Source organism: Lagopus leucura, unplaced genomic scaffold (assembly GCF_019238085.1).
Source record: "Lagopus leucura isolate 7727_CA_CO unplaced genomic scaffold, USGS_WTPT01 Super-Scaffold_100159, whole genome shotgun sequence".
NCBI classification, from domain to species: Eukaryota; Metazoa; Chordata; class Aves; order Galliformes; family Phasianidae; genus Lagopus; species Lagopus leucura.
The window spans coordinates 2,373,974-2,391,732 of NW_024962335.1; the positions used below are offsets into that span (position 1 = coordinate 2,373,974).

At 39.8% G+C, this 17,759-nt stretch overlaps 1 protein-coding gene across 2 annotated transcripts in view; it reads right to left on the reverse strand.

Annotated features, from left to right (window-relative positions):
* The window catches only part of PPFIA2 (PTPRF interacting protein alpha 2), a 129,858-nt gene continuing 112,099 nt past the window's right edge, over positions 1–17,759 (reverse strand). Inside the window, exons 22-31 of one of the 2 annotated variants that reach the window (XM_042889660.1) lie at positions 16,005–16,205; positions 13,987–14,049; positions 13,189–13,218; positions 11,350–11,525; positions 10,419–10,516; positions 8,383–8,558; positions 8,220–8,288; positions 7,149–7,308; positions 5,322–5,414; positions 1–1,520 (exon numbers count right to left, since the gene is read on the reverse strand). In XM_042889660.1, the coding sequence (XP_042745594.1) occupies positions 5,356–5,414; positions 7,149–7,308; positions 8,220–8,288; positions 8,383–8,558; positions 10,419–10,516; positions 11,350–11,525; positions 13,189–13,218; positions 13,987–14,049; positions 16,005–16,205 (1,032 nt within the window). In that variant the 3' untranslated portion in view covers positions 1–1,520; positions 5,322–5,355. The remainder of the gene's footprint in view (positions 1,521–5,321; positions 5,415–7,148; positions 7,309–8,219; positions 8,289–8,382; positions 8,559–10,418; positions 10,517–11,349; positions 11,526–13,188; positions 13,219–13,986; positions 14,050–16,004; positions 16,206–17,759) is intronic. The other variant, XM_042889661.1, reaches the window with a different exon arrangement.

Consider the following 17,759-nt stretch of genomic DNA (forward strand, 5'->3'; position numbering starts at 1 on the left):
GTACCAAGCTTAATAGACTTATAAACACAAATAGCACTGAATTCTTTTTTATTGACATTGGGGGAGAAAAATCTTTCACCATCTGATTGACTGAAGTTTGCCAAATGAAAATAGACAAAACAAATGTTTATGTACGTGCAAACATTGCAGATCAAACTGCAAAAAGAAATAACTAAAAGACAGGTCTTGAGCTAAGATCAAGCAGCAGAAAAATAGCAAATAGGTAAATGACTATTAAGTAGGTCTTACTTTGAAACTTCCCATTTAAACAAAGAATAAACAACAATAACACCACCAAATAAAGCCACAGCAGGTAATAGTTGCTCTTCTAAACTTTTATACACTATATATTAATCACTCTGTCTTTCAGTTATTTCCTCTGATAAAACAGACTTCTGTGAAGTCTCAGCAAGGCCATCTTGGCTAAAAGCATAGCGTTAGACAGCAGCCTGTCTAATGCCCTGTTGTGATGAAGAAATTGTGGGGTTTAGCTTCTCTTTCATTTTCTTCATGGAATATGTTTGGAAACTTGAGAATCTCATTCTATACAGTCACTAGATTTAATTTTCCAATGCTGGCTGGTGTCTGAAGATCCTGGAACGAAAAGGTGGCTCTTGGTAAAGCAAGATTCTTCTTGGTCCGCAGGTAACATAGAAGAAAGTTTTTGGTTTTCATATAAATTGTGTTTATTAAATTGCTTTTTTCTTTTTTCTTTTTTCTTTTTTCTTTTTTTTTTTTTTTTCTGTAAACAGTTCTTCTGGGTTTATGTGTGTGTCTTTAGGAGTTGAGCCATCGTGGTGCTTCTCTATAAGTATCTGACATTTCCATTTTGTGTTTAGAGGCCCATTTTGGCTCCAGTTCCAGGTTATGTCGTACTATTATACATCATCAGAGGCAGGTGATCAGCTTTAAATATTGACAGATTTTTTCAGTAGGAACATGTTGAAGCTTCTAACTCTGCTAAACATATCTGTTTGACTTTTACAATCCAAAAACTGTAAAAATGGTGGAATGCAAAGATACAAACAGTATTATTGACACTGTATTTTCAAATGTTTGCACTGAGACCCCATGTACCATAGATTTTATTTTTAAAAAATCATATTTATAACCATTTACATAAGACTTACACATTTTAAAAGAAATACATACACAGTAAATACGTAATGTCTAGTATTTTACAGTAAAACAGATGGAACAATGTAAAAATGAGTGGCTTCATTTGATAAAAGCTTTGGATGTGTACTACTGCCAAATTTCTGATGACAGAAATGCTGAGAGGAAAGGGGGAGGTTGTTTTGCTATTCTCAGTTTTTTGTTTGTTTGCTTGTTTTTAAGTAATTTAGATTTTTCATTATTAGCATTCTTGTTTTAAATTAACCAAAATGTGAAAAGAACGTCAGATCTGTGAAACTTCGTGTTCTCTTCCCTATTACCCTGTTCTTGCAGAGAGTTTTAATGTTCTTTTTTCCTAAGTAGTGGTAGTGCACTTCAGGTAAAGTAGAAGAAAGAGATGACATCTAAAGGAAAAAATAAACAAATATTAATTAGTGAGGTTCTGTCATGGTAATTTGGTTTAGGACACAGTGATGCTAGGTAAGCTGTTGCACATTTTACTGAAACTTCTGAGGGAAACATGTATTCTTTAATTTTAGATCTATAGCATAAATCTATTAATTAAGCATTTTAATCTTTTAATAGTACACACTTGATCAAAACAAACTCCTGTGCATGTTCACTTCAGTTCACTTCATAGCTGTTTTTGTTGTTGTTTGTTTTTGTTTTGTTTTAATGTTTTGTTCAGTGTTGGTGGTTGGGGTTTCCTGCTTCTGTAGGCCTTTGGGTGTTTGGCCCAAAGCTGAACATAGCCACTTCAGCATGCAGATTTCTCTTTATAGAATCATTAAGGTTGAAAGTGACTTCTCAAGTATTTAAACCACGTCTCTTTTTTATGTACTCCATGCTTCTCCTTGCTCACTGCAACTTGACAGCATTTACCTTTTTGACCCTCATGATTTCTTTGCTGTGGACCAGCTATTTCTGGATTATCATTCACATCTTTTTTGGAACTCTTCTTTTCCATCTGTCTTTAGAAATCCTCTTTGGAATCCTTCACTGATGAAGTACATAGTCGATTTTACAAATCCCCTGACATTTGATCAGAATAAATGTGGAACTGTGGTATGCTCTTTGCACCAGCCTGTGGCAGTGAAACTGTCCTGATTGAGCCTTTGGTTTTGGTGGTGACGAGTAGTTTATAAGGCAGAAGTGCAGGGAAAGCTGCACAAGGTGACTGCCGAATCCACTGCTCGCAGACCTGGTTTCCAGGTGCTTTGCTGGTTAACAGCCATGGCAGCAGGAGCTGCACCATCCCGTATGCACTATTGAACTTTTGTGCAAGATGAAATGGCTTGGCACCTGTAGTCCTAAATGTACTTAAATTCGTGATCTTAAGAGTGTACTCAAACTGGGCTTTGAGTACTTCAGGCATGTAGAATATGTTCTTGTTAACTGTTCTGAAAATCTCAGTTCATGTTTTATGGCAACTCATCATGGTGGTTGCAACAAATGTTTAAAAAATACCTGAAGTACAATTTGAAGGCACGAGGATTTAACCCATTGTGAAGAGACCCTGGATGATTGTATCCGCTTGGGATTGTTGGCATAAACTATTTTGAAATCGGAGTCTTTGACATGTTCTGTGGGTAGCAGAATGCAAGAATTCTCCAGTCTGCTGTCATCACAGAACATCTCATTTGTTGCACGTGCAACCTATTCACAGCTCTCTGTTCAGGCTGCTTTTAATAAGCATAGAGCTCTTTACTATTTTAATAATACAATACACTTGCATTGCTATTGTGCAACTGCTTGTGCAGGTACCCAATTCCTCTGCTGCCTACTTAGAAACAGTCCCATGTGCAAATAGTTCAGTCATTGTAGTAACATTTTTACTGATATATTTTAGGCAAGGTATTGCAAGCCTGGGTCTCAGTCTGACTTGGATCTGAAAAATTTCAAGAATATTATAATGAAGCATTTTTGTATGAGCATCCATCAGTTCTTTCTGTGAAGAAGCTGTAACACAGGAAACGTGATGCCAGAACCCTGAAAATTCTTCTGCAATCTTTCAATCACTTTCAAACAAACTCAGTCTGTTTGTTGAAACCTAAGTTTTCATGCCTGGTATAATAATGAAGGAAATCTTTCTCCTGCAACATTTTTATAAAATTAACTGAAATCCAGAATAAATTTTACTTGGTACTGAATGCTGGTGGCAGTTTAGAATTGCACTGATGAACGATGCGTAGCCTGAGTTCTAGCTTATACCATCTTGTTGCTTCTCTAAAAGCACTCTGCAGTAAGTGAAAAGAAACAGCATCCGTTCGTTCAGTCATCCTTACATAAGAGCCTCTACAGCTTAGAATTTATTACCAATATACTGGTAAAGCTCTTGCCTGTTTAAGATTAGTATGCTGTTCTCAGCACAGTAGACAAGAAACACCAGCAGTGTGATTTGTATCACTGATACCTGAATCAGGTGAAATAGTTTAAACTGCTCCTATAGAAATGGAAGTTCATTTGTGTAGCTTGTATAACTTTGTAAACATGTGGGTTGTTTTTTTTTCCCCAAAATATGTAACTCCCATATATTACAGTGCCAACAAAGTTTTGCTACTTCTGTTTGTGGAGTATTAGTTTTTAGACAATTACTGAAGGATCAACTGGGAATAAACACCCTGGGAAATCATACCACTCTTCAATTTCTGCCCTTGTTGCAGCTGTCAGACCTGTTGGAAAATACTGCCTCACGTGCCTCGCCTGTTACTGGCCTGCTGGATTGCTTAGCATCTGAACTTCAACGATCTGAATCATAGGCAGTGACTTATTGTAGTTCAGATGTATATAGGCTAAAAGATACACATCTCTGCTATCAGTTTCTGCTTCCACTGAACCCATTTGGGATCATTGTCATCGATTTTACTGACATAACACCAAGTTCTAATCTGCATACACATATACTTGAAAAGATTTATATAGTGTATGTACTCCATAGTCAGCTTTGTATGACCAGCTGCTAAGAATGCCAGTTTTAGATTAATAATTAATCTGGGCTTATTTTTCAGTGACAGTTTGTTTCTTTTTCTGCTAAATGACAGTTTTGTACACCTACAGTCTCCTGGAATCTATGGAGTAAGGCTGATGTCATCAGCAGAATCCTGAGCAATCTGCATTTCCCATGGGTAGCATTTGCTGTTCCTTAGTCTTTGAATATGCCCAGATAATAAAGTTGTGGTGGCCCCAAGCCTCTCCTGGTTGAAGATCTTTAAAAAAGACTTTGTTGGGAAAATTAGGAACAGCAATTCTTTCCTTGCGGATCCTGGCATGTCTTGTCTTGCCTATGATGGGTAACAGCTATCAAAACATTTTCAGTGCCTTGGTGGGGTTTTGGAGCTGTCCAAATACACTTTCCAACTCCCCTGAGTAACTGAATGGAAAAAAAAATGATATGTTACTGAGAAAATATTAGCATGAAATGATGCCATATTGATGAAAGCGCTCATCTTGTTAGTGTTTTGTTGGTTGTTTTTTTTTTTTTTTTTTTTTTTTTTTTTTTTTTTTTTTTTTGCAAAACTTGTGAAGCAGCAGCAAAATTTTTCTGCAGAACTCAGGCAGGATAACTGTCATTCATAGACATATTTAAAAGAGAGGTGGTGAGAATTGCAACATGAACTGTGGTACGAGATTTGATGTAAAGTTGCATCCAGCTCGGTGTCCTTTTCTTATGCTGGTCATGATTTTGGAACTGAGAATCTCTACAGTGGATAATTTTGGATGATTTTCTGCATATGGGAAGTTTTTTCCTAGTTTTATTCAGCAGCCTGGTGTTCTTAATGGAGCCATATGTCTCATTAAAAGAAAAGAAACATAAATCTCATGAGCTTTACTAGGTTGTTTTCCTTTCTTTCTCCAGATCCTGGTAAAACTATTTCAAATTTGCATGAAGGAACTGAAGTCCCTGTGCCTTCTGCTCCCCTGTTCTGGCTTAGAGAACACACTTGTTATGCTTGGCAAGCCATCATCTGAAGAGAAGTCATCTGGAAACTGTTTTATCTGCTAAGGTGGTACCAGCAGAGAGAACCTGCCATTGGAGGTAGGGAAAGGAGGGGAGCCTGTTGAGACTGTTGGTTTAATCAAATGGCCACCCAGTGGCTCTGAGTTAGGTCCTCGGCTTCATGCTGCCTCTTGCTTGAATAGTGCCAAAGAGCAATGGGTGCAGTGTACATAAAGAGGTTCCACAATGGCCCCTTTTGAATACTCACAGCAATTCAGTGCTGGCGTCTTTGCTAGGCCTTGTCAGCATGAGTATGTGCGAACTGTTGAGCTGTCTAACCTCTGCAGTCGTGATGAAGCAACTGCAAATTGCAAGAAAAAAAAAAAAAAAGAAACAAACCAGAACCTCTTTAGAATTATGAATAAAATAATTCTGTTTCCTACTTGAAGGATGGCTATTGCTCTGTGACTTTCTATGACATAATTTGGGTGCAATCTAGTGCAGAACTCATTCAAAGTCTCTTCATGTCTACTGTCGAATCTGTATTCCTTAAGTAAGTACAGCTTAAACTTATTTTTGCATTTATTTTGTTAGAAGTCCTTATAATGTACTTGCCATGGTGTTTAAGTACCAGAGTGTTCTCAGCAGTGGGTGATAGGAAACCAAATCCTAGATGAAGATATAGGTCTTAAAGCTACCTCATTTTAGATGTGCTAGATTCTGTATCCAGCTCAGTAATAAACAGTCTGGAAGACCAGAGTTAAATCAGGTGAATCACCTGAATTTCCCCTATGCCACAGTGCCCCATCTATAAAATGCAAATAGTGTCTTCTGCTTCATAGCGAGGCTGAAAGACAAAGTCTATGAATGCTTATAAGGGCCTTGTCTACTACAGAAAGTGGAAGTGCCTTGGGAGTTTGCACCTTTCTTTGTGCATGGAGTTTGCCTTGGAATGGATTTTCGTTGTACAGCTTCAACATTACCAAGAAGTGCAGGATTAAAAGCAAAGCGTGCACATGAGCAGTGAAGTCAATGAATACAGTGATGCAATCAGTAAATTATTCCATCTGTAACTGCAGTTATAAAGAAATATTCTTAGAGGGTGAGAAATTTTAATGGAATTTAGATGTTTGAATTTTCATACCAAATTCATTAAAGAATTACAAAATGTAATCACTACAGTGTATTAAATTACTGTAAGACAAACCTGTTTGTAGACCTAAATTCTCTCATGAGGAAATAAAGAGCTGTTAGAAATGGGACATTACTTCTCAAAACTTCAGACAGGTGCACTCGCATGGCTTTTATTGTTCACATATCTGATGGAAGAGCCGCAGTGGAATTTCCTTTTCTCCCTGCCTTCTTACAACAATTTATAAACTTGACTTCTTTGATTGTCAGATAGGAAAGTAAAGATAACAGCTCCCTAAAAGAGCATCTAAATCATAGAATCATACACTCATAGAATGGCTTGGGTTGAAAAGGACCACAATGATCATCCAGTTTCAACCCCCTGCTATGTGCAGAGTCGCCAATCGCCAGACCAGGCTGCCCAGAGCCACATCCAGCCTGGCCTTGAATGCCTCCAGGGATGGGGCATCCACAGCCTCCTTGGGCAACCTGTTCCAGTGCATCACCACCCTCTGTGTGGAAAACTTCCTCCCACTATCTAACCTAAACCTCCTCAGTTTAAACCCTTCCTCCTTGTTCTTATCACTATCCTAAGCTCATCCTCTGAAATAAACTGTGCCAAAGGGAGAGGTTTGTCAGCTGAAAAAGTTGTTTAGATCTTGTATGTACTCTCAGATTGAACATCAGTGAATAAATACCTCTTTCTGAATGTTTCTTTTGCGCTCAGGATGGCCAGTTCTATATTTACTTTCAATGAACAGTCTTACACAAACATGAGAAACATCACTAGCATGCCAAGTCAGTGCTCTACCGTTCTCTCCTTCCACTGTCCCAGACTCCATTCATCCATCCTATGCTAGTAGGTGAACCTGGCTGTTTGTGACAGGACAGTTGTGCACTGAAGTCAGGTTACCATGCTAGGGGAAGCCTCCTGCTTTCTGTAAGTGCAGAAATGACTTCATACCGTCAGTTGCCATTTTCCGGGACTGCCCTGAGGTCGTGGTCAACCTGAAGCCGGCCGGCAGCGTTTCGGAGGAGCCGGGCATCATGCTGATGCCATGGACCTCACGGGGGGGAAACTGTCGTCGCCAGGAGGGGCCGCGCCTGAAGTTCTTGTCGTCGCTCTGTCGAGACACAGAGTTGTGTCGGATAAAGCCAAGGGAAATCTGCCATTGATCACCTGGCTGTTGCCTCACCCACCGACAGGTCTGGTTTGCAACAAGTGCCCTACTTTGCTGCACTGTGTCCAGTGCATTTGAGATGCTCTTACAAAAGTAAATGCTTTAAGAAATTAATACTAAACGCTAGGGTGAAAAGCTTAAGTTGGTGACTTGACATGCTCGAGGATAGTTTCTTAGAAGTTAGGTCTCTTATAAATATAGTGGTTTGTTATGATATTTGTTGCAGTGGTTTGTTACTGCAGTTGGAGGCTTAAGTAAAGCTCTGGCATGGAATTAAACATGCATAGAATTGGTAGGTATCACACATTTTTGTCAAGCCCTTAAAATGTTTATTGCTCCTTGAACATTTCTGCACCAGAGGCTGACCTTGAGATGAATGTTTTCCATAGGTGTATTTGAGATTCCTAGGTAACTTCCCTCACTCTCACTGTGGGACACATTGATTGTCTTAAAAAAAATAACTGCCAGAAATGCACTTTTTCCTGTCCTCTGTTTTGTCTTCAAATAAAAGTTTGAAGTGGCCCAAAGAACAGGTCGCACAGACCTTTCAGGCCTTTCCCCATTGCCCCATCTACCCTCATCTTCCCATGCACCTTTCTATGTTTTTCCTCCATGGAAAGCATTCATCTTAAGAGTGCAGAGCACACATCAGTGTCCCATGTGCTAAGGATGGATGGATGGATATGTAGCCATATGGAGGCCACTTTAAAAACCTTGGTTTCCTAATTTATTTTTTTTAAACACCTGCAACACCTCTTTTGAACCATGGGTGGATAAACATATCTTCATGCATTGCATTCAACTTTTATGTTTTACTGTGATAGTTTATAAATACTGAAAATAAAATTAATTACTTCCTCAAGTCGTCTTTCAGTTCCTAGTGCTAAAAGGTTGTTGTATTCTCTCTCAAGGATCTGCCGTGCCTAGAGATACCAAAGTCGACAATTAAAATGGTTGAAGAGGAATCAGTGGCAATCACGGGTACAGATTAACCAGAAGTAGTGTGAGCAGACTTGCCTGGGTGTTTTGCGTTGGAATCTGTAATAATAAAGCTAAACTGCTGTAATCAAAGTTCTCATCCAGTGCTATAAGGGAACCATGTACACCGCTTTCTAGAATATTGTTTGCGTATTCCCGTAGGCCGATCGCTTGGATCCAGCGGATGACGCGGTCGTTGCTCCACACCAACACATCTGTAAGAACATGGCAGTGGGTCAGGGCCTGGTAACTGGTACCTTCCAAACTGTACAGCTGCATGCATTCAAAGTGGTTTAATTTCTGCATGGGGAACATCAGTAGACTATTAGCACAGCTCTAATGGCTTCAGTAACTCCCAGTGAAAACCCAAGGTGTGTGGGAACAGCTTTGCAGTTTTAGCTGCCTTCCCCTTACGTGGTTGTTAAATGGTTGTTCTGAATGCTTTCTAAAGAAAATTGTTTCCCACGTGCCTCCAGAGGGCATCTCCAGAACATTGTTCCTTTCACCTTTTCTAGAGACCCATCGTCCATTTATCAGCTCTAAAGGAGCCTCTGGCTCACTGATTGATCACCTCACTTTGAGACAGATGAAATTAAAGCAAGCAGGCCTGAGAAAGCGTGGCAGGTGTAATGGGCACCCTCCAAACCCTTTCCAGTTCTTAAGCAAGATTTTACAGCTTTGTCATGCAGCACAAATACCCATTCTTTGAGGCTTCACTTGAGCATTTTGTATCAGACATTTGCGGGCTGTGCCTGCACCTGCAGAATCTGGTGGAAAGTTCACAGTGTTGGAGACTGGAATTATTATTAGTTCTGAAAGCTGGTTTTGCTGTCCAAGTCCATGGAAATTAGAAGGCTAAGGCAACAAAACGAGCTGGGAAACCATTTAAGAGGATTTTGCTCTTGTAAAAAAAAGTACCCTGCCCTATCCATTACGTTAAAAGAAAGTTGATCCCACTGCTCTTTGTACCTGTGAGTGGGAAATACTGTGCTGCACTTTGCGTTGTGGTGAAGGGTTTTCCTGAAGCCACAGAACAGCAGAGCTTTTCCCAGGAGCGGTGTTTTCCATCACATCCCGAACTTTGGTGTCAGGATGGGTCCAACCGCAGCCTGGCATTGCTGAGCCCAACCCCTGCCTGGTTGTGTCAGTAGGGTGCAGTCTGAAGGGTGATGTGTTGGTGGTCAGCCTGCTCTCAGGTCTGCTGGAGCAACTCTGAGATCCCAGACCAAAAGCCAGAACCCCATACAAGAGTCCAGCCACAGCCACTCAGGCAGACCTGATGCCTCCAGTTCCAAGTCTTTGGCTTAGTGCATGCCATCACCTGCCCTGTCCAAAGATTTTTACCCTTCTGAATTCCCCCACACACCTTTTTCTTTCAGTTCTTCCAACAAGCACTGCATTTGAAAGGCACAAACTGCTGTCACTCACAGAGCTGGCGATGCTTGAGGAATCAAAGGATTCACTTTCAGCATGGAGGCAGGGGGGAGCAACAACCCTAATTGCTACCCACAAAAAAGAGAGCTGTGCAGCGAGGCTGCAACTGCTCCAGGGAGCTTTGTGCAGAAAAATACTTCTAAATCAGCTGCTAAATCCCCTAATGAGGTTGGTTCTGTTAGGAACTGCTCCTGTATATATGCATATTTTTCAAACAACTGCCTTGGAGGGCTCCCCCCCCAGCAATCTCTTTGCAGTTCGTGCTGTGAACTGGGACATCAAATGCAAAGATTTGTCCAAGTGCTCAGGGTTAGGTGTCCCAGAGCTACCCGACACCTCTCACTGACCTGAGGCTGTTTGGCCTTCTGCTTCTGAGACTTAAAGATGGATAGGATCCATGCCCAGCATCCCATTTAGCAAAAAGTGGACATCAAACCACTGTTCAGAACTGCAGCCCCAATTTAGCAAAGTATTACTGTGCCTAATTTAGGGAGAGGTTCTGTGTTCTGCCAACGGATGGATTTGTGCAAGGTTTATTTAAAGCACATGCTTAAATGCTTTGCTAACTGGCATGACAAGGGGGTTAATAGTGTGAAGCTTCAAAAGAAACATTCCCAGTATTCATTCCCAGGAACTATCACCTTTTATTTCATGCTGACTCATTTCTCTTCGCTTTTCCAGTTCTTTTCTATCATAATTCAATCTCTTTAAACACATGATTCCATATTGCAAGCTTGTTCTGTTATTTAAAGAGAAACATTTACAGAGTTAATAAAGAAAAATGTGAAGATGGGAACATATTTAGGATGTATTTCCTGCATGTCACATGAGCTGTTTCATGGGGCCCATGTAACAGGTCTTGAGAAAAAAAGGAGAGCAAAATCATTAAAAAAACTCCACAGACTTTAAAAATTGAAATGGACAAACCAAAATGAACATGTTTGAATACATGTTGTAGCATAAGTAACCTGAAACATTAAGAAAAGTCCAGGCCTTGGGAGACCAATTAAGTGTTTTGTCAAATCAGTCCTCAAAAAGAAGTGTCAGATAGCAAATTTAACTAAATCCACTTCTTGCCACATAGACATCATTTCTCCTGAAGTCAAAAGCCTTTATTTCCATATTTCCAATTTAGCTTCCTGACTATGTCCCTAGATAACCCAAGTAACTGCCAATGTGCTTGCTCTGTGAGCAGATTTTATGTGCTGCACACAATAGCTTTTCATTATTACAAAGACTCAGGACTCCCAATCTTAGTCCAACATCTTCTGATAATTTAAGGCCACTTAATAGATTAACTATTTGTTTTTCTGTTATTAATGGCTTTGTTTATACATTAATGGTTCCCTGCTTATTATGAAATTATCTGTACCAGTATCTCAGTTATGAGACAGCATTGTGATGCAGTTGCTCTTACTGAAGGAGTCAGTCTCTCTGCTCACGTTTTTTGACACTCGGCACAAACTCCTCCATGAGGTTTTCCAGGCCAGAACTACAAATAGCAAGCACTGTTGCTCTGAGCAGCACTGAGTGCTGCATCTGACACGAGAGGCCTTGCATGTGCAGACATACCGATGGAAGCTGTCCACCATTTTCAAGTGCACACGCAGATCTTTCTTCGTCAGATGATCCAACATCCTCGCATCGACCAGGCACTCCATGAAGTAACTGCGGTACTGAGGTAAGCCCAGGCTGGGCAGCCATTCATTACCTATCCACTCGTGGTTCATGTCACCATAGGCCAGGGTCTAAAGAAAAATCAGTAAAAAAGAAAAGGGGGAAGGGGGCGTCGGGGGGGGGGGCTTATTTCCATAAGTTTGTTCTGGGTTGCACCACAGACTGAAGACTATATCGACATACTATGTTTGGTTCTAGCAAGACTTCTTAGCTTAGAAAATCAGTCTAAAGGAAAAACATGCACTGTTTTCATTATTTTGACATTTCATAATTCGGAGTTGTCAGCTACTCTGTTACCAATAGCAATACTTAGCATTTTTAATCTTGTTTGCTATCTGTGCAAAATGTAAACAACTGTTAGAACACAAAGTAATAGTTTCCATTTTGTCTTTTAAATGCATGCCAGTACATCACACAGTCAAAATGCGTTTGCTTCATGGTCTTACAGGCTGTCCATTCAACTTCTGGAATACATATGCTAGACAGATCCTGCATAATGCTTGGTAACACAAACATGGCTGCAAGGAACCAACTGCAATTGAGTCACTCTGTGTGCGGGGGCGAGGAGGCTATGATTTCCCCAGTGGGAGCTAACGGCTTTTCTCATTTCTGCAATTCATGATTACTCCTGAGACTAAATGTTAATTTCATTTGTCAGCCAAGCTTACATGAGTGGTCTTCAGCAGGTGACAAAATACGATATTTTCAGCTGTCACCGTCTTAAACATAAGTGCCTCGTAAGCTCAACTTTTAAAATGTGAGCAAGCCAGATTTCTCATAGTGATGAGACATGAAGCTACTACGTTGTGCAGCTAAGATTTCAAGAGGGTGAAGAAAAAGTATCTGAAACAAATACCTGCATGTGGTACTATTTTTTATATGGTTTGCATAATTAAGATGCAAAACAGATAAATTTTTCAAACTTTTTATAAGGGCACGGAGCTACAGGACAAGGGGAAATGGTTTTAAACTGGAAGAGAGTAGATTTAGAGTAGATGGCAGGAAGAAATTCTTTACCGTGAGAGTGGTGAGACACTGGAACAGGTTGCCCAGTGAGGCTGTGGATGCTCCTTCCTGGAAGCATTCAAGGCCAGGCTGGATGGGGCTGTGAGCAACCTGGTCCAGAAGGAGGTGTCCCTGCCTACTGTGGGGGGGTGGAACTTGGTGATCTTAAAGATCCCTTCCCACCAAAACCATTCAGTGATTCTATGATTCTATGATTCTATATTCAGAGAACAAAAATCCTCCAGGCTGAATGCAAGGACACAGCCTACTCCATTGAAATGATCGGTAAATGCTTTCTGCTAGCATTTGAAGTATCCCAAATGTCCAAATTCCATAGGATATTTTGGGCTATCAAACTATCAGCATTCATAACTTGCTATTACTTACTTGAATGCTTTAATTCTTTATCATCCTTGGGATATTAACAAATCATATTAGTAATGGGCACGTAAAATAAAGGACTGTGTTGATGCCCTTCGAATCATTGTTTTGTATACCTCACAGCATTTCCTTTTAAGAAAAACATTTACATACGCATCTGTTTGTGCATTCCCTAGCAAACCTGTCTGAAGAAGAATTTTTTTTTGTAATGAAGAATTATAGCATGTGCAAATTACAATTCAGTCTTTGAGATACTGTCACAATAGCACTCTCTTTGACTATTGATAATGCGTTAATTACATTATTGTTAACCCTACATTCAAAAAAAATCATGCAAAAAGGTCATACCTGGGCCCAGCTGCCTTCTTCAGACTCTTTCTGTGTTATCAACAGGAAGCAATTAGTAAAGCAGGTAAAAAGACAATAAAAATGAGTTAAAAAGCAGATGTGGCTTTCATGCAAATGGCAATCTTACTATGATTGAAAACATATCTGTAAAATGTACTGTTAAAATTTCTAAACTCAAGTTACTTCCAGTGCCTTGGGATGAGCTACCAGAAGGATTTACGAAGATTATAACCATAAAATTTTAGCAGGGCAAATCTACCTGTGTTCAAGATACAAAATCTTTACAGTTTAGTGAAACTCTACACCATTATCTCAAATACTTTCTATGATTCATGATCAAAATACAGTCATTTCCTCTCCAAAACTGGGTGTTAGAAATGCGATTATTTGTTTCTAGTTAGATCTTGTAATGTTCACAATAAAATCCGTGTTCTTATGAATAGACTGAACAGCGCTTTTCACACAGCAATTTTATGGCAAAAATATATTGTTCTGGTTGACCACTTAAACAGGATGAACTCTTCCTCTGGTCAATTGAGTGTCACTAAGTTTATTTTTACCAACAATATTCAGCTATTTCATTATTTCATTGAGTGAAGTTTCAAGTTGGCAGAGAAAAAAAACAACGTAGAACTTCAACTTTTAGGCTTGCACAATCTTTGTGATTACAACACCGTTTGAAATTTCTTTTGCTGAGAAACAACGGAATTGCTCTTTCTACTGGCATGCTTGGGAAGCAGCCTGCAGAAGCTGCTTTGAGTACTGCGGTAATGCTTACATGCAAAGGGAAGGACTAACCGTTTTAGCTGGAGCAGCAAGATTTTCCATTTCTTCATGGGTCACCCAAACATTGCCTGAGGGCTACGAGCAGGGCCCGCAGGGAGGCAGGAGGGATCCACATTAGGTAAGCAGTGGTAAAGAAGAAAGGCAGCACCACTGTAAGTTAACAGCGTATAGCATCACCATCAGCACAACCATCATCTTGCCTCTACCGAGCGGCAGTTAGAGACAACTTGAGACAATTTGGTTTGTTTCTTTGTTAGAGGAGTCCGAACAGATGTGATGGAATGTTTCAGCTAGCACTGATGGATGAGCACAGCCGCAAAGGAAAGAAGAATTAAAGCTGCATTTCACATGCAAGTAGCAAATACAACCTTTAGGTCATGGATTTATCTGTAGGTAAGCTTCATTTCTCAAAGACTTTCTAGACTAAATATTCTGCACGCATCACAAGCTCATATTGTAATCTAAATAATGATTGCTTCCCCCACATTTCCAAAACAAAAATGTCAAGAGAATACGCTTGTAAGACTGCTGTTTTCCTCTTTGACCTGTTTTCATTTAGATTCTTGCAAGGACAATGAGATGATGCAGGAAATGGGTGGGAAGCCTGCTGTGCACACAAGGTGGAATGTACTGTGCTTTTTTGGGGGCTGCAGTAAATTAACTCCTTTCCTGAGGAAGAGGGGAAGCAGAAAGATTTGGAATTCAGAAATGCGCAGTTGAGGGCAGTGCAGCATTTTCCTGTCAGTTACATAAGGAGAAGTCAAGAGCAAATTATTCCCAAGCTACTAGCTTGAATGTGTTGTTTTCTTATTTCCTAAGTGACCATCCTCTTGTGCTTTGAAATCAAAAATATCCAAAATGGATTTTGATAGGAAATGTATTTTTAGTAATTCAACACCGTATTGTGTCTGTAATATATACTCACATTATAATTTGTGACATTACCATGGTTAGGTTTCTGTGGGGAGGAAGTATCAGATGGGGAATTATAATTTTTGAAAGCCTCTCAGCAGTGCGAAGGTGAAAGGCCAACCAATGGGAACATTTGGGTCCTTTTGTCCCATATCTCAACTGCTTACATACCTCTGTGGTTCTGTATAAATTGCTAAATCCCTCCAAGGTATCTCAATTCTAATTTCTACCAAAAGATGCTTCATGAATTCCATGAAAATTAGAAATTACAAAAGATAATTATTAATATTATTAATACCATAAGAAGTCCAGACCGCACTATGTAAGCAGTAGTCTTTGTCTTTCACTTCTATGCCACGTTTCCCATCCAATCAAACCTTACTTTTTAACTTGTTCAGGAGTTTTTTTGTTGTTTCAGTCTCTGTTGCCTTCTTCATAGCCATCACCATCAGCCTTTCAGCATGTAACTCCCCTCTCGTTACCTTCTTTCTTTTTCTCCTCATCCATTTGGCCTGTTTTTCTCCATTTTCCATTTTAAAAAATGTCTTTTATCTACAGCACAAACATTTTTGCTCTCCCCCAATGCACTTTCAGGCTCTTTTTAATATATTCCCCTCTTTCCTTTCAGACTTATTTTATCTCTACTTCTTTCCTTCCCATGTGTTCCACTTCTGCCTTCTACGCCTCTAATCACTGCTTCTCCTAAAAGCATGAGGTACCTTCAAGCAGCCAAATCAGATCGTAAATCATTAGAAAGGGTACAAAAAGGGGAAAGGGAACAAGATTCAGAAGAACTATATTCCTAAACAACCCCTTCTCCCTCCTGCATTACAAAACTCCACAAATGATAAAAAAGGTAAACAACAAAAAAAAGACAATCTGATTTGGCTGGGATAGTTCACCTGAAGGAACAAGGGGCAAGCCTACAAGTAAAATTACAAATAAGGTAAATATATCAGTGATCAATAATCAAGTGAATGATGAACAAATGCTTCTCCATAAGGCTGTTCATACTGAGTGGGAATCGTGGGTTACCAGAGTCACTCTGCTACTACCAAAGCCTTTCTGCAATCTCCTGCAGAACGAAGTGGGAAAGAAGTTATCTGAGCAGAACTCACTGTTCTAGATGTTGGAGGTGCCGATGGGCTTGTGAGTGATACCATCTCCTGGATTGCTAATCGGAGTTTTAGGCGATGAAGAGGATTGCTGATTCCAATTTCTCTTTGAATCTCGGTGTCAGATAAAGCAGACATGATGGCTCCACTCTTCACATTGGCACGGCAGGCGGCCACATACCAAGCTGGCATTCCCAGCCAGAGCTGTTGAGACAAAGCATACATTTGTTCCAAGCACCACTTCATTTTTCAGATGAAATTAATCACTGAGGCACCTATCAACCTGAATAAGCTTAGTAATTCACACAAATGAATATAATTATCATAGCCTTTATTAAAATGAAATTGTTTCAAAGGCACTGAAATTGCCATGACTTCACAGGAACTCTTTATTGCTTCTATTGTAGCCAGACATTTAAAGCAAAGGAATCCTTTGGATTATTTTTTAGAGCTGTGTTTCTTCATCATCTGGGCTACTTCTTTCCTGTGCTCTCAAGCAAATTGTGGCACGAGTCAGCATCACTGGTGGTTTTACAGTCTTATCATGCACAGAAAAGAAACAAATAGGAATCATTTAAGTTATTTTTACCATTTTGTCCTAAACTGGTTTTCATTCTCTTTCCATGTTAGTCCCTATGGTATACTTATGAGGCACTTTTATCATTTGCCACTTGTATTTTCTTTATAGAAATAAGCACAGTACAGATAACCAACCTAGTGAGGGCTGTGCTTACTGCAAATCTAGGAACAAGCTGGTGTGGTAGTAACCTGACTGGAAAGACTGGTTGGAAGTTACAATGAGATGTGAGCACAACTACATCACCATGGATTCAGAAGATAAGTAATTGCCACTTCAGGTTTCTCTACTTAGGAGACTTATTAGCCTAGGTGAGCAGCAGCCCTGTGTTTCAAAGTGGCACAGCATCCTGGTCCTTTCTTCTAAGAGGTGCTTTCCATCTCTAGCACTCTTGGAACATACTCAGTACAAATTCTGCCATGTCTTCTGAGCTTCCTCACTGATATGACTATCAGTGTCTACACATCTTTGCTCCCAAAAGAGGTAATTCCATAGTAGGGCTACATACACATTGGAAGTTTTTGTCATGGTGTGAAATACATTATACTATAGAGATAAAGTGTGAGAAGCACATGTAGGCAGCAAATGCCATAACCACTGAGATTCTGAGGATAGCGCAATGGAAAACAAAGAACAACTTATCTAGGTACTTAACTCTAGGTGACATTTTGGATTTTTTTAGAACATAGTTCTTGCCACTGGCACTGGGAAGCACAAAGTGTAATGTGAGATTTCCGCAGTGCAGCAAAATAGTGAATATTCTAGTCTGAACCTGGAAAATACGATCTAATCTCAGTTTAGTTGCAATGACATAAAAAGCTTCTTGAAAATAAAAAATGAAAACAAGATTTACATAGATTCCAGTGTGACTAGGTCTAGATGTTCCTGCTCCAGCAGGGGGATTGGACTAGATGATCTTTTGAGGTCCCTTTCAATCCCTGACATTCTGTGATTCTGTGATATACAGTTGCACTTAAACAAAGACCCATGTGGAAACTACATATAGACTTAAAATATATTTAATACTTCCATTTAATTTGACTTCCATTTAATTATTTCTTTTTCATATTTGCGCTTGAAAAGCAGAGATGCATGAACACTGGGAGTTATTCACTCTGCAGAAACAGATTCATGTGTTTGCTGCTCATTAGGTAAACTAGTTCTTTAACAAACAGCTGTCC